The 23,919-nt window shown below is 46.1% G+C and overlaps 2 protein-coding genes across 2 annotated transcripts in view; both read left to right on the top strand.

Annotated features, from left to right (window-relative positions):
* Nucleotides 1-14,797: 14,797 nt before the first annotated feature.
* LOC135378155 (protein tiptop-like) overlaps nucleotides 14,798-23,919 on the top strand; it is a 480,805-nt gene continuing 471,683 nt past the window's right edge. Inside the window, exon 1 of the transcript XR_010418286.1 lies at nucleotides 14,798-15,405. The gene's annotated coding sequence lies outside the window, so the exon portion shown is untranslated. The remainder of the gene's footprint in view (nucleotides 15,406-23,919) is intronic.
* On the top strand, nucleotides 20,480-22,327 carry LOC135398627 (uncharacterized). The gene is made up of 2 exons (XM_064630014.1): nucleotides 20,480-20,871; nucleotides 21,482-22,327. The coding sequence occupies exons 1-2, from the start codon at nucleotides 20,585-20,587 to the stop codon at nucleotides 21,843-21,845; spliced, it is 651 nt and encodes a 216-aa protein (XP_064486084.1). The 5' UTR covers nucleotides 20,480-20,584; the 3' UTR covers nucleotides 21,846-22,327.

Here is a 23,919-nt window from a genome sequence, read left to right on the forward strand (position 1 = left end):
GCTACACTCTTAAAATGAACTTCACCTCATAGCACGCTCCTAGCCAACCATAATCTCGAATGGTATCGTTATCTGACTTTTTCTGTGACAATTATGACCAGCATAAGTGTCACAAAAAAGGCGTACGCCTCCCGTTTCCATCAAATCAGGGCAGATAACGATATCATTCGAGATGATGGTCGGCTAAGAGCGTGCTATGCGGTGAAGTTCATTTTTAAGAGTGTAGACCAAGCTGGGCGTGTATCACGATTCTAAATGTCGTTCTATTTCTACAGTTGCGCATATTCAGGCATCGAGCGAACCTGTTGTAAATTATGTACGAAGCAGGTTCTATCATATCACGCGTCCACTAAAACATAGCCAATCTCTTTTAAAAGGAATGCACACACATTATTTACAAGCAAGAAACTTCTGTTCGCCTTCCATTCAACACGTATTGCTTCTATAACGGACCATTCCAGCAAATTGTAACGGTCGTGGAGAGAGAATCCATAGATGAACGTTACAGTCGATTCTGAGCATCTTTATCTACTCTACCTACTCGTCATGAAGTCTCGTTTTTCCTTTTTTTTTTTTTTTTTTTTTGCCTTAGTCACTCGGAGGAGCCTGGTTATCTCACAAAGCAACTAGGGCCCTCTGAGCTTCAATAGGAGACACTGTTGACATAAGCGTTCGTGGACAGCGCCACCAGTGAGCACACCACGAGCGCTATGGTTACTTTTCAAGTTAGCGCGCTGTAAACGTCAAGTGACGGCATGTCAAGATCGTTGCAGTAGTACGGGATTTTAACTACGCGTTGCGATTGGCCTTCGTGGAGGAGTTCGCGGCGAACCACGGGCGAAGGCTGCTTAATCGCTTGCACACACAACGAGCTAACGAGGGGAGGGTCACTCGTCGAGAAGGGCACGTGTTAAAACACGTGCACGGCGCTCTTCGCGCGATATGTGAAGGGCGTAGCATACGTCACGCGCAATATGTCACGTGCCCGTCTTTTTGAATTTCCCGCCACTGGTCAGGTCGTTAGACGTATTCAAGCGATTAAGCCCCCTTGGGGAAAGTGTTGGAAAAATCGACAAGTTGAAGATTTGTGTCCAGGATGCGTTTTTGGTACCTCCCACAAGAGGCGCAACCAATTCCTCGGTTTCCTTACCACTACGTCTGCAACAGCATTCTGTCGCGGAGCTAACCTATACCTCCTGTCGAACTAAGGCACTGAGGCTCAAATTTCTTTATAAATTAATAAAGTTTTTACTCCCGACTTAATGGGACACACACACGTAAATTAGACGATGATGAGGTGGGTGATTCACCGGCGCTGTGGCGGTACACTGCCCTATTTCTCATTGGGAACGGATGAGGGGATGATGATGAGCAGGAGGAGGGGGAGCACTTTCAGAGATCCGTCGCCACTCGCCAGACCGGTGGAGCGCACGAACTCCGCAATAAGACGAAGGCCCTGCGTCTGGTGGGCAGCGTTCGACCACGGTCCGAGAATCTTCGCGAGGTTGAACGGCCGTTTGTGAATACGTTGCATAGCACTTAATGGGAGATACTCGCGTTTCTAGGCATAACCACAGTTATTCATTGTGTAAGGGGGGGAAAAACTTCGAAGTGCGGGGACTTGTCCCCAGCAACAGAAAAACGGACAGCGTGGAGTCGAAACACTTTTTCGAACGTCTTCGAGACGTTGTATTTTATTTACAATATATACATTCTTCCCAAGGTCGTGGCATTTCACGGACCTTCATTCCACGAACCGGGACCACAGCGAGCCCGGGATTGGTCCCTTTGCGTCGTTCCCGGTCCTCGGTTCGAGCACAGCAGGGTGCCTCGATGTCCGCGTCTCAAGTTTATGGCAGGGAGCAGAGCGCGACAGGGAAAACAGATTCCCTCCTCACAATTGCGCAAGAGTCTTCAGCTCGCAGCGAGGTCTTGAAATACTCTTTTTATCCAAGAACAGCACACGATTGGATCTGTACCCGCGATCGTTGTTGGTGAACAAAACATATCTGCTTTTGTACGTAATTTAGAGCCGTACCCCAAACCAACTCATGTAACGACCCGCACCGTGGATCGACAATATTAAAAATAAATAAATAAATGAAGTTGACGCAGGCCGCTCAGCTCGAACATGAGCCCTGATACTCAATATTGAGAGAACATAATTTTAGTAGCCCTTGACGCAGTTACACGTCAAACCAGAAAGGGGAGACGATGACCTGATTTGTTTATGCGATGTTTCGCACGACGCATGGTATGCAAAGTTTAGGTACATTCCGCGTGTTTTAAATTAACTGAGTGCAAGAGGTATCGACCTTTCGCGAATCTTGCACAAGCAGCTACCATGCAGCTATAATTGCTCAAAATTTAGTAGGTATGTATGTACATCATAGGCGCCGACTGCGTGGGGGCGCGGGGGCCCTTGCCCCCCCGGAACATGAACTAGGGGGGGGGGGGCGCCGCCTCCCCCGGGAAGTCCCGCTAAGAGGCTTACACCAACCTTTGAGGCTTGGCGCGCCCGGGTCAAAAGAGCGAAGAGGCACAAACCAAAAATGAATCTTGCAATTTGTAAAATATGTATCCGCCCACCATACTCATTATCACAGTAGAAGGTGAGGCGAAGAAACACAGAGGATGACACAACACATAGCCTGAATTTCGCCCAAAGCAATCAGATCAGCAGTCGAAAAGGTACCAGCAGTTGCCAGTGAGGTGTAACGGTAGGATCTTCGGAATCTTCATATTCGTTGGTAGCGGGTTCAACTCCCGCTGCTCCACTTCATTGACCATATTCATTATATTGCGCGCATTTCGGGTCAAACACCGAGGATTTAATACATTTTGTTCTTTTTGCACTCTGTTTTCAAAGGCGTAATGCCTTCAGTTGTGCACATGTTCACTGTTTACGTTCTCTCTGTTTTTTCTTTTGTTTTGTTTTTTCTGTTCTTCCTTCCTCTTATTTCTATACCAGTTCTGCATAGTACATCATAGGATCCCGCCAGAGTGTGTGATTCTTCAGCTTTAGTTTTGTGTTCTTCATTTTTCTTTTCCTTTACATTCCTTCTTTTATCCCCCCCCCCCCCCCCAGAGTACTTACTTCGCGGTGCGCCCTTGCCCCCTCCGGGAAAATGAAAACTCTCCGCCTCTGATGTACATTATGCATAAGTAGGTATGTTACGGCGAGTGTGGACATATCTCTGTACTTTTTGGGATTGTCTTTCATATGTGTACTATTTAAGTGGAGTAATAGACGATACTATACGCATACTCTTTAAAATTGTGCTTCATGTGTATACAGGGTGTCCCAGAGAACCTGTCATTGAATTATAATAAAAAATCTACACCTCCTAGAGTCATGCGGTCAATGGCATTTGTTCTTACTGGGTTTTTGCCACCCCCTCATGTGGATGTGGTGTAACATAAGTTTAATTATGTAAACTTTTGCGAGCTTAAGTCAGAAATTTGCCTAGTAAATGTCACTTTTTTACCCCACCAATGTGAAGAGCGTGTCTAATTTAGTCAAATTAATGATAATTGACAGGGATATTCAGGAGCCATCCTATCGGAAAAAATAGCCGAACATCATGCTCTACGGAGGTCGCACATAATAGCGCACGATGAATTTTTCAGCGCAATCTTTGTCTGTCCGACGAAAGGAGGTTGGAAACCCAGCCCTCCCCGACGTCGCAGAAGGAGATAAAACAGGCATGGCTTATCACGTCCGACTTTCGCTGCGATAATGCTTTCCCTCTCCGAATTTTAGGAACTGTTACTTTTTCAACTATCACTCTGTGGGCTGGCTTCGGAACCTCCTTTCGTCGCACTGAGAGCGATTGCGCTCAAAAAGTCATCGCGCGCTATGGTCCGGTGCTCCGAAACGCATGATATTCGGCTATTTTTTCCGATGGGATAGCTCGTGAATATCACTGTGAATTATCATGAATTTGAGTGAATTCGGCACGCTCTTCATATTGGTGGGGTAAAAAAGTGACCTTTACTTGGCAAATTTCCGAGTTCCGTTCGCAAATATTTACATAATTAAACTTGGAGTACATGACATTCACATTAGGAGGTGGCAAAAACCTAATAAAAACAAATGCTGTTGACCGCATTATTCTAGGTGGCGTAGTTTTTTTATTATAATTCAATGACACGTTTTCTGGGACACCCTGTATGTTCTCTCGCTGCTGTCACCTACTGTTGTAGCGGTCGGTGGGCTCGGTACTCGTCCCCGGCCCCACCCATATATTCCCGAGAAAGGACAGAATTACTAGGTGGGGCCAGTCACTATTACATCCTTTTCAGACTGTGGAGGCCATGAGACTGATGATCATGTACTGCGAGATTGTGTAAATGCGAAGAAACTGGACACAAGTATGTCGTCGGTTTTCGATCAGGTACCGACAATTGCAACAAATGCGCAGTAGGTTCGAGCAAATGATATCGTAATAACTACACATGCATTGTGGAAATTTCTGTGCACCACAATATAGCACCGAATAGACTACAGCAATTCATTGTCCATGGTGATGTGGCTAAAGACTGAGTATCTATAGAGCCCAGGATTTTCGTCAGGTGAGGAAGAGTTCCTGCGTTAATGATCTTGTGGATATGTTGGTGTACATAATGCGCATGTGACTCTGGTGGGTCTTACCCAAAGAAAGTTTGTCCGCAGAAAGAGGTGAGATAACGTTTTTCAGTCGAAGCAGTATAAACTGTAAACAGACTAGTGCAGTGAAGTTATTAAGTTAGGGTTAGTGTAAAGCCGGTAATGTAAGAAACTTTTTTCGGCGAAGAGGTACTCCCGACGATGCTTCCGGAAAATATGCTATGTTCGCGCCAGGCTCTCTTCGGTACGATTGTTTGTTAATAAGGCCATGTTCAAAATTGTACAGACAGATTTTCATTTGCATCATCATTTTCTTGCATTTTTCCTTGCAAATATCACTTCACAACATTGTAACCTTGTGGTAGCCTTGCTGAAACAGTATCAAATAAGTATTCTGTGAAAACAGTTTTATGCTCTGGGGGACTTGTTATAATCCTGCACGTAATATGGAAATTCTGCCCGTGTAAGGGAGCTATATACCTCCACTGGTGCTTCTCCTTTTTCATGACAATATACACAAAACATCCCACTCTGTTAGTAAGGCACAACAAAACTATACATGTTGATTTTCATAAAGTTCATGTTAGCGTTGTGTTCATCAACTTTAGCTAACTGTAACTCGCTGTCTTCCCAAATAAATGCCTAAATCGGCATCGTCCTGGGTTGGTAAGGTTTTCTTCTCTGGGTTCCTTTCTCCTGAAAATCCCGTGAACATACTATATGTTTCCATCTTAATATGCGTTTTTTTTGTTTTTTTTTTTTTTGTTTTTTTTTCACGGTATTTCGTACGGGGCAGCACGGAGACAGATTGTTTCTGGGAGTTCGGTATATAACCAGAATGACATTAAACTTCCTCGTGACATTGTCCTCGCCAGTCTCGAGTGTCGCACCTTTGATAGCCCAGTACGAAAGCGAGATGCTATTCGATACTTTCTGCGCTGAAATGAGCTCTGTTTTGAGGTGAGGACCCTGAAACCGCAAAACTTCCTTTGGCCAGGCGACAAAAGAAGGAACGAGACAGCGACGACGCAAAACTTGCCTGTGCCTTCAAGAACATATGCACCTTTGATGTGAATGATTAAGGAGTTCTGGTTTTATTGGTTTCCGTTTTCTTTTAATGATTTTGGCTTTGGTTTTATTGGAATCAAACTCAGCAACTTGGGCATCATGACAATGTCTAAGGAAGCCTTCGCAATGGCTGACGCGCGCATCATTACACTACCCGTCCACGTAACTCCGGTACTCGTTTTTGTTGGACCGGGTTGAAACCCGCGGGAGGTGAGCTAGCAACATGGCACCCCTTACAAAAGTTGGCTCCCCCTCATATAGAATTCTTAACTTCATTTTATAGACTCCATCTAGCACGTATCCACCGGTACTTTCTATCCACTTAATCTAAAGAAACTGTATAGAATTCCTATCGACAAGCTATGATTTTTCTAAACAGTGCTGCTTTCTAATTTATATACACGAGATGTATAAGCATTCTATACATGTTCTACAGACACATGTAGATACACAACTTTTCGAGAAGTTGTGTACAATGTAATATACGAGGGGTGTTCAAGTCAAACCGGGACTTTTCGTCTTTCGCAACAGTAAAACGTTCTTCGACGCCAAAAATAGGTTTTATTTCTAGATGTATTCCCCAGCTACACTGACACACTTTTCCCAGCGTTCCACCAGTGCTCCAATGCTAGCAGCGTACAAAGCATCGTCAGTGCGGCGCAGCCATGATCGGACAGCATTCTTCACCTCGTTATCACAGCTGAAATGGCGGCCCCCGAGGAACTCCTTCAGTGGTCCAAACAGATGGAAATCACTCGAGATGAGGTCTGGACTGTAAGGGGTGTGTGGCACTATCTCCCAGCCCAGTTCCTGTAGTGTGCATGTTATGCGATGCGCAGTATGCGGGAGTGCATTGTCCCGCGGGAACAGGACCCATTGGTGACGAAGTCCAGCCAAGCTGCCTCGGCTCCTAGCGTGCACTAACTTTCCGGAACTGAAGATGTCCATGTTCAAAGTTCCCAGTCTTTCGAGCAAGTTCGCGGCATGTTATCCGTCGGTTTTCGAGGATCAGGCGCTCCACGCATTCAATGTTCTCAGGAACAGCGGCACTGGGCTCTGAGCCGCCGCGACCGGGATCATCCTGCACTGAGGTACGGCCCTCTTTAAATTACCTGCACCACTCAAATGTTTTGCTGCGGCTGTGCGTATATGGGTCGTACTCAGCCTGAACTACTGTCTACTGTGAATTTCATACGATTTTACACCTTAATTCACAAGAAATTTCATCACAAGTCGCTGTCCGAAGTGCGTGCTCACCATGTGCTCCGCCATCTTGTTCAGCACGTGACTTCCGTTTCACGCAGACTTTGGGCCACCATGCGGCGAGAGCAGAGACTTGTCCCATGTGTAAATGACTAACAAGAAGCGGTAGGATCCCTTTTAACGCTCACGAGAAAAAAAGTCCCGGTTTGACTTCAACGTCCCCGTACATGTGTCTGTAGGATGTGTATACAAATGCACACTGTCTACATAGATCATTCGAGTGAGAGAGGAAAACGCGCAATTCTGTGGAATTGCGCATGCTTGACTTTCTATGGACCTAGTGAATGTCTCAAACCACAACAAGTAAGGAACACAGACGTTATATTAATAATTGGGTGTTCACGTCGCGAGACAACTGAGATCATGAGCGACGCCACAGCGGTCGGTCTGTGGATTGCTTTTGACCACCTGAGGGTTCTTTAACGTGCGATGAAAGCTCATCACACGGCACCCCGTATTTAACGTCCCTCGCGGAAGACGGCGTGTCTAAGCAACTTGTACCCTGCCGCCAAGTTGCTGGCGTCCTCGGCCGGGTTCGAACCCGCGATCTCGGGATCAGAAGGCGAACACGCTACCGACTGAGCCACCGAGGCCGGTAGACGTTATATTGATTGTGAATTAATACCCCTTCCGCTCTCTAAAGACAAGCACCATGTAGTATCTGTTTTCTCTTAGGAAAAAAGCGTCACTGTCTTCCTACGTGTGCTTTTTATTTTTTTATTTTTAAAACACATTGTCGGTTATTGGAAGTCCGGGAAACCAACGAAAAGGAAAGCAGCGGCAGAAAATAAAATGTGTGGTGGCAAAGGTTGAAAAAAAAAAGAAGAAGACGCAGAAGGAATAATGCTGATTTCTACTGAAAATCTGTTATATTCGCTGAGTTTTTTGGCTCTGATGGGTATTTCGATCGGACGAATGCTTTGAACACACTCCTACCGTCAACTACATATACACTGTCACACTACATATACACAATGTACACATTTTGTATAGAATGTCTGTTTGCTAGTTGAATAGACTTTCTATAGAATGGTGGCCGACCAATTTTGTATAGAAGGTTTATTCAAAATTCTTTAGCAAGTAGTTAGGATCTCTATACACATTTTACCAACACCTTCTATAGAAATTGTATAGACAGTAGATACGTTTCTCTTCTTCTTTTTTTTTTCTTTGCGTGTGTGTGTAAGGGACTACACAGCGATGAAGCTTTATAATCCGATGACCCATACCGTCACTGCACAACTGCTTTTATTTGGCAGTCAGTTCTACATATGGGGGGTAGGGACTGTCTCGAAATGTGAACTTGAATATCCAGTTATATTTTGGCCAGGGAAGTTCACTCAATGTAGTGACAAGTAATCGGAACACGCCTATTGGTGGTGGTGCTCGTGAAAGGGCTCGCCGTTGTCGGCCTCACAGAGGTGGGCAACCTCACGACTGACGCCCTGGGAGAATATGCGTCCTGGGTCGACTTCTAAGGGAACTGTGCCGACATATGTCTGAAAGCGTCTCAGGGAAAACCCAGGAAAAACCCAGACAGCACAGTCGGCGCCGGGATTCGAACCCGGGTACCTCCCAGTCTCGACGTGAGATGGCCACCACGCTAACCACTGAGCCACGGGAGCTGGTCGCGCCTATTGGACAGTGCGCAACGCGCCTATCGGACAGAGTTGCACACAGTGCTTCCCGCTATCCAATAGAGGCGTTCCGATTAATTTTCTCCACGCATTAACTTGTGGCAGCCCTAGTGCCATCGCCACACGGCTGGCGCCAGCGGCGAGCTGGCACGAATAAACGTGAATCAGTTCTCTTCTAATCTTTGCCAATGAAGGTTGTCTCCACGTTCCTTCCTTCATTTTGGTGACCCGAAGGTCAAAGAACGCTCCGCGCCTTCCATGGATCGGAATCCTACCAGCGCAGGACAGTTTCCTGACCAGGGGTTGCCCCTGCCCCCTCCTTCACTGCCTGTTCAGGCGGTATCCATCAAGATTCCCCCATTCTTGCCAGCTGATCCCGTCCTCTGGTTTGCGAACATCGAAGCACAGTTCGCACTCCGCGGCATAACGACTCAGCTCACAAAGTTTTACCACGTCGTGGGTGCCCTCGGACCAAGCGAAGCTGGCATCATCGGCCATTTATAGGGAGCCAAGCCATTTATAGGGAGAGTTTGGCCATTCTTTGATCTTTTGCCGCCCCATGGGAGGAGCTTATTTTGACGTCAGAGTCGTTGTTGCGCCGCCCAAAAACCCTGAATCCGAACGGAATCCGCTTATCAGCCATCTAGTCCGCGCCATATTGATGCTGTCCTCCAGCTGGTCGACAGCTTCGAGGTCGCGTTGAATGTAATCTACAGGAATAACCGGCCTATGACCCAGTGGCGCCATTGATAAGGGGGCTTTGTTGCCGAACTGAAACAGTTCAAGGACGAAAGGCTTTCGAAGCAAGAAGTACGCACTTGTCTTCTCTCCTTGGATTGTAAACAACGGTCAGCATCAATATGGCGTCGGCGACCGGTTGACGACTGGATAACAATGGAGCACGACGAGGGAGGTCGTTCAGCCGTGACGTCGCATGACGCGCTTTAAGTTATGCTCCTCCCAATGGCCAAACTCGCTCTATAAACGGCTCTGGAGGGGGGGGGGGGGGGGGGGCTACTGTGGCGGCCCTAGTGCCATCGCCACACGACTGGCGCTAATAAACGTTAATCAGTTCTCTTCTGATCTTTGCCAATGAAGGTTGTCTCCTCGTTCCTTCCTTCAAACTTATATCTTCACTGAACGAACTTAGATTCCCAGGTCTGTGGAAGGGGATCATGTATTACAATAAGGTCCTGTGTTGTCAAGTAATGCTGACAACCGATTCCACCTGGACAGACTAGAAAAGACTGGGTATCCAAAAGATAAGATAGGGGAATGATTAAAAAGGATCGACCGCAAAGTAAAAAGAGGACGAAGAAACAAACGCCAACCTTTCCCTGGAAAAAGGCATCGCAATTCCCTATCATCGCGTACCCCACAAGAAAGGACAGAAAGGAGTTCCCAGAACGACAGAGACCTCTGTCCTGTCAGAGGCACGCGAAACGCCAGCAGGCGTCCTACGAGTCGTGGAAACACTCCGGGTATACAGGGTGCCCGAGAAAACGTGTCATTGAATTATAATAAAAAAAACTACACCACCTGGAGTCATGCGGTCAACGGCATTTGTTCTTACTAGGTTTTTGCCACCTCCTGATGTGAATGTCGTGTAACGTAAGTTTAGTTATGTAAATTTTTGCGAGCTTAAGTCGGAAATTTACCAAGTAAAGGTCACTTTTTTGCCCCACCAACGTGAAGAGCGTGTCTAACTTACTCAAATTAATGATAATTGACAGGGACACTCAGGAGCCATCCCATCGGAAAAAATACCGAACATCATGCTCTACGGAGCTCCCACAGGATAGCGCGCGATGAATTTTTCAGCGCAATCTTTGTCATTCCGACGAAAGGAGGTTGGAAACCCAGCCCACCCCGGCATCGCAGAAACAGATAACACAGGCATGGCTTATCGCGTCCGACTTTCGCTGGGATAATGCTTTCCCTCTCCCAATTTTAGGAACTGTTACTTTTCCTACTATCACTCTGTGGGCTGGCTTTGGAACCTCCTTTCGCCGGACTGAGAGCAATTACGCTCAAAAAGTCATCGCGCGTATGGTCCGGTGCTCCGAAAAGCATGGTGTTCGGCTATTTTTTCCGATGGGATAGCTCGTGAATATCACTGCCAATTATCATTAATTTGAGTGAATTCGGCACGCTCTTTATATTGGTGGGGTAAAAAAGTGACCTTTACTTGGCGAATTTCCGAGTTGAGTTCGCAAATATTTACATAATTAAACTTACGATACATGACATTCACATCAGGAGGTGGCAAAAACCTAATAAGAACAAATGCCGTTGACCGTATGATTCTAGGTGGCGTAGTTTTTTTACTATAATTCAATGACACGTTTTCTGGGACACCCTGTATGCGCGGTACCTCACACAGCACCCCTACCATTATCTTCGGCTCATTGATATTCACTGTCCGGACTCTAGCTTTGGTATTGCTGTTGACCACCTGAAAGTCTACGTCCCCACCACACCATCAGTGCGTTCCTATGCCCCGCCAATGTGGACTCTTCGCAGGCATCCTTTGTGGGACCATATCCCTGGTCTTCTGAAGAAAAACTGTGTACCACCTGAAAGTGTACCTCCCCACCACACCATCAGTGCGTTCCTATGCCCCGCCAATGTGGACTCTTCGCAGGCATCCTGTGTGGGACCACATTCCTGGTCTTCTGAAGAAAAACTCTCCCGTTGTTGCTCATCAACTTAGGCTGGAGCACCTCAACCCAACTTACTCTCAACGACTCCCTGTGTACACCGATGGATCAATGTCTCAAGGCGGATCAACAGCATCCTTTTATATCATACATGAAAACCTTGAAGTGGCGCACAAATTCCCCTACGAAACGTTATCTACCGAGCCCGAGCTCTTCGCCATATACTGACCGCGTTGAACCACATAGCGGGATCAGCGCCTGGCACTTGGACTGTGTTCACGGACAGTAAGGCGGCGCTAGAAGTTCTGGCAAATTATTGTACCAGAACAATCGGCGGCCTAGACACCATGATAGTCGCAACATACAACCGACTTCTGTCCTCGGGTCATAGCCTGTGTTACAGTGCCCTAGAAGATTGTAGTGGAAAATGCGACGCTCCCTCTGTGAGGCTCTTGAGGCGGATGCCGCTGGGGGGCGCTGGCGTAGTTACTCCGAGCAGAAACTGACGCCGGCGTACCGGGTTGGTACTAGGATTGTTATTTGTGTGTGTGTGTGTGTCTTTGTGAATTATTCCTTGTTATTTATTCAAAAGGTCTTACTGCACGACACAGTCTACCGGCATATGCCACATAAAACAGGAAGCAGCAATGAGGGAGACAGGTTCACTGTTGATATTTGGGGTAGTTGGTAACATGACATCAACAAAAAGACAGGGACACATATAGAGGAAGACACAACACGACGACTGCAAACTCACAACTGAAGAACACGGAACGTTCTTCATCTTCATCTTCAGTTGTGAGTTTGCAGTCATCGTGTTGCGTCTTCCTCTATATGTGTCCCTGTCTTTCTGCTGCATAATATCTACTAAGACAGGTTTATGCTTTCAGGTATGTTATGGTCGCAGGCTATGACGCTGTAAAGTTCGCTGACAAGTATAAGACACAAGATTATAACGTCCACAGAGTATGAATATATAAAAAGAACACAATGAAACTGCAATTAAATGAAACATTGGATGCACATAATGTAAAGAACAATATGAATTACTGGCAGGTAAAAATGACAAGTTATGTGCAGCGACTGAGCTTCAGATATTTTGCACACTCATGTTCTTTGGGTCGATTCAGCGGCTTAACAAAAATATTGACGCCTAGTACGGGGTGACATAAAATGCCATAACTTCAGCACTCAGTTGCTTGCAATGTTCAGTGCAACCAATGGCATTCTGTCGAGTTCTATGAAGAAGTGCAATGACGTCCATAATGCTTTCATGGTGAAGTTCCTGCGTACTGAAGCAGCTCGTAAACACATTTTCCAAATTTCCACGAACCAAAGCATAAAGCCTGATGGATACAACAGGCTCCCCTCTTTGGCTATATAAAAAAGACTCTGGTCGCTTCTTGATGATACGCATGCGACATGGTCTGTTGACTTTTCAATGACAAGTTCGGCACTGCTGAGGTCAGCATCTCCAATGAACTTGCCTATCACAGTCTGCTTTGCGCATTTGTATTCCTCTATGCCGTTTGTACTGAGCAGAGCATCTAACACACCAGGCTCCGCATTTTCATTTGCAACAGATTTTGCCATACTATGAAAGCTAAGGCAAGAAACAGTTATCAAAAACTGTTGTGGTGTTGGATGTGACAGCCTGAGGATTGCCTCACAATGCCAAAAACGTTCTCAAGCGGATGTTGACTTCGTGATGGCACGATGAACTTATACCCGACGTGCCGTGTTAAGTAGTCCATCAAGGATAGCGTGCTGGCAATGGTGACCCTTAAGCGCATAGCTGTTGAGTTCGACCGAAAGCTACCCGGGCAGCCAGTCTTGCAACAGGGCGCGAAGCAATATGTGTCTCTACCTTCTTTTTCTTCTTCTCCATCGAGGACCAGCACACTCAAATACCGGCAAAATTTACAGGAAGCTTCACTATTTTGATGCGTCACACATCGCCTTCTTTCGGAGTCACCAAAGCATCACGCAAACCACGCAAACACAGCAAAAACGCTGCAGCGGACATAGGCGCTTCACAGTTTCTCCTCGGGAATTCGACGGCAGCGCCAGGAGATCCAGCAGCGGCCGTCCGCTCGTCCTTCCTCAGCTATCGGGCTGAAACCGGTTCCGCTCTTTCCACTATGCTCTTCTAGGGCACTGTACCTGTGTTTCCGATGGGTACTCAGTCACACCGGCCTGCACGGGAATACCCGCGCAGACGCCTTAGCACGTCGGGCTGATGGGGACGTCACCTCCAGTAACTGTCTCCTTCCACTTTCAACCTCAGCATGTCGGTTACAGATACACCGACTCCGTCACAGCGGCAGTTTCAAGAAGACGCTGCGCGACTGAACTATCAGCTCTGGTCTATCGACCCGTCGATGGATTTCGTTGCCACACACCACTGCTCGCGTCGAGAGGCGTCCATTCTACACCGACTACGACTTAATGCCGCCAGGACACCTCTGCTTCTCTGTAAAGTGGGTCTTCTCCGCTCGCACAAATGTCCCACTTGCGCTGTTGAAGCTGATGTTCAACATGTTCTCCTCGACTGTCACAGATTCGACACCCCTCGAGCCGCGCTCAGACGACGCCTACTCGAGCTGCGGTGCACAGACTTTTCTCTGGCCACTCTGCTCGGCCCAGTGCGACATCAAACACAGCGGTCTGTGACCAAAGCAGTCTTCACTTTCTTGAGCGGTTCAGGTCTTATGGATAGCCTGTGAACTCCAGTCGTGCACTCTCATTCTTCAGGGCCCTACTCTCACCCTCAACGCATTAACCTCATGCCTTTCTTTTAAAGTCATCTTCTTCTGTAATCCATCTCATCCTTCTTTTAACCGTTTGTTAGTTTATCCTTTATTTCCTAATTATTTTCTTTTTTATTTATTTTATTTTTCTTTCGTTTATTTTCTTTTTTCTTTGCAGCATAGCAAGCCGACGTCCCGTCTGGCTGACCTTTCCCCCTTTTTTCCTTTGTTCTAATAAATATATCCCCCCCCCCCCCCACACACACACACAAGAAAGAAAGCGGCGCAACATGAAGTTGATGTAGTCTTTTGCAGTTCCAACAGATTAGTAGAGCTCCCCAGAAAGATCATGAACGCAAAGAAGGGTTGCACGAAGAGAAGTTGCAGAGTGTTGCACGCGGGATATTGAATGTCCGCCCAGAGTCCCTGTACGAAATTCCATTCACCTGCGGAAAGCTTTACATTGGCGACACCAGTAGGTGCGTCAGTGACATGCTCTGGGAAGATGCGAATTCACTCAAGCATCGCCTTCAAGATATTGTGAATTTCCGTATCAGGGAATGTAGGTGCCAAGCAAGATTACACGACACGTGGTGTAACGCTTATCACAGGAACGAAAGGGCAGATAGTAGAGGCTCGTCGCATCCAGGAAGAGAAGCCAGATGCGTCAGTTCACCTTCCGTAGACCTCTTCGAAAAATAAATGAAATTTCTAGGTCATGTTCCGAGGCAAGGCCACAGTCTCCACGTGTACTTACATATGGGACCGACAACCAGACTGATAAGGCGGTTGTTCAATGTGTTTGTTTTGTTCCGTGCCACGCCATGAGCGACATGGATCAGGCCTAACTCGCTCGCATCGGCGCATTGATGGAATCTGATGACACACTGGGCAGCAGTGGATGGAGCGGCGGAACGGTGTCTGGCAGTAACATCACAGTTCAACATATACTAGCTGCGGGAGCAGCACGTGTTCCTCAACGTCTACCAAACGCTTCTGCTTCAAGTTGGCTGGCACTGCTACACTAGAGCATGAAAAGCAAAAGCGAGCCTTTAGTGATTCTGACGTCAGAGAATCGAACGTATTTCAATGGTACCGAGAGTGACGGTAGGCTGTCCTTTGAAGATTTCCTACGCTCAGGACCACCGTCAGCATGAAATCTTGCCAAAAGAACAGTCAACTCGATTTCCTAGATCACAGATGGAACGTAGACCACAGTTGCACAGAAATGGGCGTATGTGAAGGGGAGGGTGCACCACAACCCGTGTCGTCCGTATTCTTGCTGCAGAAAAAACACTCCTGTGGTGTTTCATCTGGACAATGTGACTTTTTTTTTTCTGCACACGCGCGCACACACGTAGAGTACTGGCTGGAGCTGCTATAGCAACTGCTTCGAAGGAGACAAGAACCGGTAAAAGGTAGGCAGATCTTTTATTCGTTGCTCTGGAAAGCGGAGGGCGTGCTTTATGTAATGACCTGGACAGTCAAAGAAGGCGCATGCGGAATCCGCATATTTGTGGTGCGGCATTGTAAAGCGTTGTGCCTATTATGGGCATTTTGATAAATGTAGTGGTGATTGTATATTTATGTCACGTTGAGAAAAGGCATGCGGTGGTCGTTACTAATGGCTCTGGCATGGACATCGCAGTGTCAGAGTCCTAGGACAAGTTTCTCGAGCAATTTTGTACGGAGGTATCCGCTCCGACAGTTGCCGGTGACTCTGTTGAGGGTGTTGTATCGGCAGACGTGTGGCTGGCTGATTTTGTCCTGGTGCAGGTCAACTTGTGTTCTGTACAGAATGGTGTGGCTGCTGCAGTGTTTTAATGAGCGGGTTGCCTCTGATTGGGCAAGTAATTGTAGAGCTGAATTTGGGGTTTCGTTGGGGTTTTCAGTAATGATGTGAGCCCGTTGTTGTCATGTTTATATTTTCATGTTTTATGGAACCCATTTGTTCTCAAGCCGTGCGGTTGTGAATTTAGAAGCTGACCGTAATCTGACAGTGCTTATCAATCAAAGGATACCACATCGGTGAGCTGTTTCAATCCCACTGTTTCTCCTGTTTCACTTCCATATGTGAAACAGACGAACAATTCACATGTCGAATTTTGTTGCGCCAGAAAACATCCCACCATGTTGAATTGGCAACAAGTAAGACAATGGACCTTTTCCGAGCAAACATATGCGCATGCTCAGCCACGGCTGTCATGTTTTGGGGTAGGTAATCTGTGTCAAGATTGCGCAGACGTTCGAGACCCACAGTTGACGACGCTTTGTACTTGTAATCCGTACACTACGCGTTCACTCTTTCCCCATTCTTTTTGCGATCTTCTCTTGCTACTTTCCCACGCGACGTGCCAGTCCGCAAAGTGCCCCTCGCTCATTTGGGGTTAAAATACGACTTTTTGCATTCCGACGCCAGGGGCGACACGTACAGGTTGAGACAAAAGTTTACGGAACACGCGAGCGGCGTACTTTTTCTTAGGTGCGTCACCCTAGCGGCAGGCGGAAGCGGGTGAGTTTACTCTTTCGGAGGGGTGGGTGGGTGCATTGTTAGCGACAAACACCGCCGACTTCCCAGGCACACCCGGCCAAGCGACGCCGGAGCTACAGCTGTGAGTCGCTAACAGCGGACCCTTCCATCCCTCCGAAACAGTGAACTCACCCGCTTTCGCCAGCCGCAAGGGTGTCTCACTGAAGAAAAAATACGCCGCTCTCGAGTTCCGTGAACGTTTGTCCCTACCTGTACATGAAAAATGTCCATTGAAGTGACAATGGTGTGTGCTTTTTGTTTCTTTTTGTTGTTTGGTTTTCCGTCCCGTGAAATCGAAATGGTGCCTTGGCAACTACTAACAACTGTTTGTGGAACATCTGAAATTTCACGCAAAGCTCTCACGAAAGACGATGATTGATTGCTTCTTCGGAAACTCAATCGTGAAAATTTGGTCATTCGAGTACAGGAAACGGTGTACCGCAATCACTGCCAATTGGTGCCGCAACGACGGCACAGTCTGAGTCGATGACTGAGAGGCGTCCGTTGGCCAGAAGCTTGACGATCTGCCTAGGAGTACCCCGCGCCGCTGAAACACGCATGGTGGTGTCAGAGGGCCGACAGCTGCCACTAGCTGTCTTATGTTTCAGGGGAACTGTTCGCCATTATCTGAGCCTCGTCGTTGAACATCACCGTCACCCGTTGGTCTCGAAGCCGAATAGGCGGACGCAGAGCGATATTTCTCGCTGCATCTCTGCTGTAAAGCCGTTGCTAACTGTCTTTCTTGGCAGATCCATCGTCCCCAGGCCCCTTCCGTGGGTATTTTCGATACCTGCAATCTCCATTACCATTCCTGGGCTCAAGAACAACAAGGATCACTTTGCGGTACCCGTGTTGAAACAACTTTCGCACGACATGATGCAGTGCCGATACGTACTCACGGATGGGTCCACCAAGTTTCAATGCCCCACTGTTGCCTTTACTATTCCGGCTGCGTTATCGTGCCACGCATTTAAAAAAAAAAATCTTACCCAGGCGGGGATGCAATAAGGCTGTTCCTTGTCCTTCGCACTGCACTGTGGGCCAGGTTTTCAGCCCAATGTTTGAGTATCTGGCAACGTAGCTTCCAAACATTGATCCTCCAGCTACCTGGTTCAGTGGCTCTCCCAGTGTTCTTGTATACAGGATGTTTGCTCTAACATGTCCAGAAATTTTATTTAAAGCGAGCGATAAAAGAGAAACGAGCGCTTCAGCTACTTGAATAAGAAACAGGTGCTACTAGTGAAGCAGTACCTGTTTCTTACTCAAGTAGCAGAAAAGTACCACTTGCTTTTCTTTTATCGCTCGCTTTAAATATAATTTCTGGAAACGTTAGAGCAAACACCCTGTATATGTATGACGTGTCTAGGGTGCGCACTGATGAGAATTCTGTAGACAATAACCTAGCTACATTAATTAATTAACCTATTAATATTCATAACCTAGGGCTCTCTATTAACGCCATTCGTTCGCCCTCTTCCTTCTTCGGCATTTGACAAAACGTGGAAATCGTATGCACGGGTGCTAGAACAGCGCCCAACTCCGCAGTCGTGACGTCACCCCGACGGACAACCGCCGAGTCCACCCGCATACGACGGCTCCTCGGGCGGCGTCGGTTATGTTCGGCGGCTTGGCCTTCGGAACCCCTTGCGGAGTTTTAAGCCACGAACATTAACAAGAAGAACGTAGGCGACGGAGAACTAAGGTTTTAGGTGTAGAATGTAGCACAATACTTCATACACATAACTTGGCAACAAAAGCACGAAACTTGATCCCGTGTATCGCTTGCATTTCCGCTTCCGTTCTCTTGTTCACTGCCGCTATCACCGCGATGGATGAACGCCGAAAGTTGCTGCTTCTGAAAAAGAAAGTGCTTCTTCTTAAGAAGAAGGAGCTTTTGTGCAAGAAGAGCTGGTGGGTTCGACCTGTTTGGGAAGATAGGAAGACTGAAAGTGAATTCCACACAGCAGTGAGTACCATTTGATATTCTTCGATGCCTACGCTCACGCGAGCGTACACTTTGCGTTCTTGCACTTTGCACTTGCAGTCACTATATAAGCTACGTTTAGCGTAATATATGGTGACTGTAGGCGCAGTGACACCGTGTTACGTTCACAACGTAAAGCGCTTTACTTTTGCAGATGCGAAAACTGAGAGACAGCGGGGACAACAGCTACTTTCATAAGTACTTTCGCATGGGTCCCGAAGTTTTCGACATGCTGCACAAGTTGGTCGAAGATGATCTGCGAAAGGCCCACCTCTGCAGAGAACCGATTTCGTCAGCTGAGCGACTTGCATTTACACTGAGGTAACAGGAACGGGCGATCGTACCCTTCGAACTGCACATAACAGAAGCATAACTGCACCCACTGGTGCCCTCGAATAACTTTGTAATCAACGCAGCCAAAACCAAGGTTATGTCTTTCTCTCGTAAAACTAACATAGTCTCTTATGACTACAGTTCCAGCACAAATGTCATCTCACGTGCTATAATTTGGACCCTCACCGAAGCTGTCCAAAAAAAAGTGATTCATATTTTGCACTATCTATCCGTCACACCCAGGGACTCCAGTTGTACAATTATGAATAACTGCTCCACCACGTTGGCCTCATTCCCCTTTCAACTCAGTGCAACATTACCGATGCCACTTTCTTATACAAGTCCATACATTCACAAATTGACTGCCCCATAGTTGCTAGGATCTCTGCATTTTGCTATTTCATGCATATCGCTATGGAAGCGTGCAACATATTTTTCTCCCGGACATTCTGAAGTTTTTCTTATTGCGTATAATTTCTACAATCATTTATTTATAATTTATTAATTCATTGCTAGCTTCACATATCTGTAATTTGCAATGTATTATATAAGATATGCCTTTAATTTTAGATATAAGCAATCTATCCAGCAACATTATTGCATATATGTTCTGTGAACTATATGTGTGCTACGTAAGCTGTGTGTGTATTGTCCATTTCCTCGGCATGTGTCGTCTTTAGGCATTACGTAATACTTTGTGAGCGTACACCAACACCAAAGCCCTCGAGGCTGTTCTTGGGCACACAATGAAAAAGCGTTATTATTATTATTACTAATTCGCTAAGCAGTGGTTCACTATACTCTCAAAGAATGAGCAAACAAAGCCTAGTGAACTGGGATCTCACGACTTCTTTGTCTCTTTCACAGGTACCTGTCATCCGGCTTAGATGTTAAGGATGTAGCAATGGCCTTCAGAGTGGGACTTGAAACTGCACGAGAGGCTATTCACCTAACTTGCAATGTTCTCTGGGAAAGACTGAGGGACCTGTACATGAAGGTATAGGTTGGCAGCTAGTCATAATCACGTGCACATGCACACAGAATATGCAATTATAACTTGTGTATTTTGCTCAACAGCCACCAGGTCCTGCAGAATGGGCAGACATTGCGAGAGGCTTTGATGAACGGTGGCAGTTTCCAAACTGTCTAGGGGCAGTTGACGGCAAACACGTCAGAATTGTTGCGCCGAAAAAAACTGGGTCCCAGTACTACAACTACAAGGTAACAGCATTTTTTATTCATACTTAAATGTTACAATATTCAGCATATGCAGCATTAGCCTATTGGCTTGTTGGCCATACCAGTCAGCCACAAGATATTGGGGCAATAATTGCTACAAACTTGTAACTTGCATTATAGAGTAGACCAGTGGTTCTCAACAATCCTTTCTTTGGACTCCTAGTATAGAACTTGTATGAAAAAGTTAACAAATATTTTGTATGATTCTACCATTTCATGGCTCCTGTTATGTCGAATGTACGATGCAGTATCTCGATAATTATTTCTGTAAACGATGACAACTTTGTCATCCGCATACCGGAAAATTGTGCTTTGTACACCTTATTTACATATACATTAAAACAGATGTTCATGTACATCTCTTTGCGACGCAGTTGATGTAACCCAAATTTTTCTGTTCTCTGAATATCACATACAGAATGTCATAGCTGTGTCACATAGCTCTGTTGCTACTTGTGTGCATATTTATTAAGGTATTCTTGTCCTCTAGGGGACATTTTCGATAGTCCTGATGGCTGTCGTAGACAGCCGCTACAGGTTTGTCCTGATTGATGTTGGCGCTGAGGGACGACAAAGTGATTCTGGAGTGTTCAAGGCATCTCCAATTGGCCACCACCTTGAAAGCGGCACCTTGGACACCCCAGGGTTGAAGAAACTGCCTGGAAGCGACCTGGTGACTCCCCACGTGTTTATTGGTGATGAGGCGTTCCAACTGCGACCTGATTTTCTGAGGCCCTACCCAGGCCTCGGCCTGCCTACAGAAAAGAGGGTCTTCAACTTACGGTTGAGCCGTGCCAGGTAATGCATATATTTTGCAAAGTTCTAGATATACAATTACTTTTACATGTTGCTTCTTAGCACTTTTATGGCAGCATAACAGTACCTCAGTTGTATGGTTTTGTACTGTTTCATGTAGAGTACTTATGCATATTTGTGTAGCATTTTGCAAGCCACACAGTTACTTGGACTGAGACGAAAATGTGGGTAAATGTTAAGGGCATCTTCATTAATTTAGAAGAAGTGTTTTATGCATGAAACTGTATGTTATGGAAATGTTACACTAAAGTGTAACATGCCATGACAGACACGTGTGGGGTAATATAATTGTGGCCTACAAGTTGAACTGAGCAAGGAGCCAAAAAATCCACGAAGTAAGAAAGGAAACAGAAAATAGCATAAGAACATGCAGACAAAACCACATGGTCATTTTTGTAACTTGAAGAGGTGCTGCGTCCACAGAAGTCTCGTTTTAAGTGTGTGCAGAACCTCCTAACAATATAATTGTGTTTCATTTCCTTATGTTAATGTTTTCTGCTCTGTTCTGTTTTTTGTGTTTTTTTCCTAGTTGTCTTTCTACAAACTTGTATGAGCTCAATATTCTTATACATGCCATTTACATTGCATGTAGGAACTGCGTTGAAAACGCATTCGGCATTCTCTGCGCACGGTGGAGGATCCTGTTGAGGACCATCAACTTAATACCAGAAAATGCAGATGGTGTTGTAAAGGCAGCTTGTGTGCTTCACAATTTCCTGAGCACTCACAACAATGACACTGTGGGCTATGGTGACAATCAGGATGTCTACAGCAACATTACTGAAGGAAGATGGCATCAGGAGCTGGAGGGTTGTTCAATGTTGCCTTCTCTGCATCGCACCCATGCAAGAAACTTCAGCAGGGATGCCGCTGCAAGCAGGGAAGCATTTACTAAATACTTCTGTAGTCCAGCTGGGGAGTTGTCATGGCAGTGGGCAAGGGTACAACCACAGTGAAGGGCAGTTTCTTCATGAAAGATGTGCATTAGGATTGTCACCTCTCCGGATTTCACCCGAACAGTTATGGAATTGAAGTCTTGCTTTTTGTGTCTGGGTGAAGGTGAAATGCATACAGTGGATAGGTGCACAGCTCCCCATAGAGTGCATAGTTTGAGATAGCTCACACAGAACTGGGCACAATGTAAATGAAATTGATAGGACCAATAAAAATGCAACGTTATGCATTCCAGCTGGCCAAAAAGGGGTTGTGACAGGTCATCCCAGGTTATCCCAGATAAACATAAAAAATTGTTATTTGCACTGATGTGAACCTGCACTGAAAGAATAGAAGCATAGAAGCAAAGAAAATAGGCACCGCGGATACCAAGGCGTATGTGCCTCTCTCATCACAGACCTCACTGCCGCCAGTGAGGTAGCGCACAAGAAGTCACATGCTTACAGCTGCCCATAAAAATCCATGCAACTCTGAGGTCTGAGACGTCTGCGCTTTGCTCGGCGGTGTGCTTGAGGGCTTGTATCTCACTAGGTACGGCACATAGAAGAATAACTTTTTCCCCTTTGTATTTAGCTGCAGTGCAATGTGTCCACGACGTAATGAACCACATCTATGCAAGTGTCTCAACCCCGTGAATGCTTATCTAGGCTTTCGGCGTGACCAGGCTGTCCTGGCTTTCTGTAGTCTGAGGTAACTAAAACAATGTTTGGGTACAGAAAAAAAACTTTTGATACATCGTAGTAATTCAAATGCAAAGCCCACTGCGTTCCCCCCCCCCCCCCCCCATGTCATTGGCTGATGGAGAAGGTGGCAACCCTAATGTACATATGAATAGTGACTCCTTTTGTTACATGAAAACAAATGTGAATGGTTATAGGCTGTGAATATGGCTGTGTTGGACTTTATGTTTTGTATAGTACTATTGTATAAATTTTGTGTGTTGTGGGGGTTGTTCTACAAACGTCGCTTGATGAATTATTCGTGAATAGACGCTGCTGTTGAAATCCTTTTCCATAGAAAGCTCTCAGTTTAAACTGTTCCTAATCTCCCTTTTTGTTGTGTGTCATCAACTGCATCTTTCAAAGTACCCAGTCTACTGCATATGAAGTTCATCAGTAATGTTAGATTGGTTATTCATTATTGTCAAATGGTAAAACCAAGGTATTGTTGTACAACATTGAGATATGTTTATTGCAAAGTCATTTCTTCATGGAGAAACTCAAGCAGGTAGCATGTTAAGCTATATAATGTTATTGCCAGCAGCAATGCTGCTTGCATGTGCTTTCCCACAGGATTTCCACCTGCAAAAATAGCATCGGTGCTGCCACGTACAGCTTTTTTCTATCTGTACAGGAGGGAAATTACAGTGTATATGTACATATTCCTATACCATATACATACACAGTGCTCTAGATATGTTGCATAGGTGACCAGCAGCTCGAACCTTTTTTTTTTAAACAGCGGTAATACTCTCCACTTATTGTGATGCATCATGGACTGTGTATTTGGAATACACCCACTATGCTGTATACATTGTTGATACTGTATCATGTTGTACATTTTTGTCTACTTGTGAAATAACATGCGGTTGCACAGCACATACTACTATTTATTGCCTGCTCATTTCTTCATACCTGTGGAGAACGTCCAACAATTCAACTCTCAAACCATGCAAATACTCGCGTCGGCAGCGTCGCGCACCTTCTGCAATTATGTTTCCGAGGCTGTCATGTTCGTCGGGCCTTTGCTGCAGCTGCAGATCAATGAGACGCAGTTCAGCATCAAGCCTTTCATGGTTGTTTGAGGTCCTGGTACGTTTTCTTCGTGGTTGGGAGGATAAAGGTTGGCGAAGTGGAGTGACAGGCTGGGTCTCACAGGGTCGTGTCGCATCATCTTCACATGGTATATGAGGAGAAGCTTGAGCAACTGGGGAAGGTGGGGCATGTGGTAACGAATGGGATATTGTAGGTGGTGATGTGCAGCTAGGGGTCAATCCCGAGAGGCAAACAGAACCTGTGTGCGATTCTGTCACCATACTCTCAAGTAATGACTGTGCTGTCTCACTGCTATTAGATG

This window comes from Ornithodoros turicata, chromosome 1 (genome assembly GCF_037126465.1).
Source record: "Ornithodoros turicata isolate Travis chromosome 1, ASM3712646v1, whole genome shotgun sequence".
Taxonomy (NCBI): Eukaryota; Metazoa; Arthropoda; class Arachnida; order Ixodida; family Argasidae; genus Ornithodoros; species Ornithodoros turicata.

Coding starts and splice junctions, on each gene's coding strand:
- LOC135398627 (XM_064630014.1), top strand. CDS start 20,585: ATGGCTGTCGTAGACAGCCGCTACAGGTTTGTCCTGATTGATGTTGGC. Junction 20,872..21,481: donor TTACGGTTGAGCCGTGCCAG/GTAATGCATATA, acceptor CATTGCATGTAG/GAACTGCGTTGAAAACGCAT.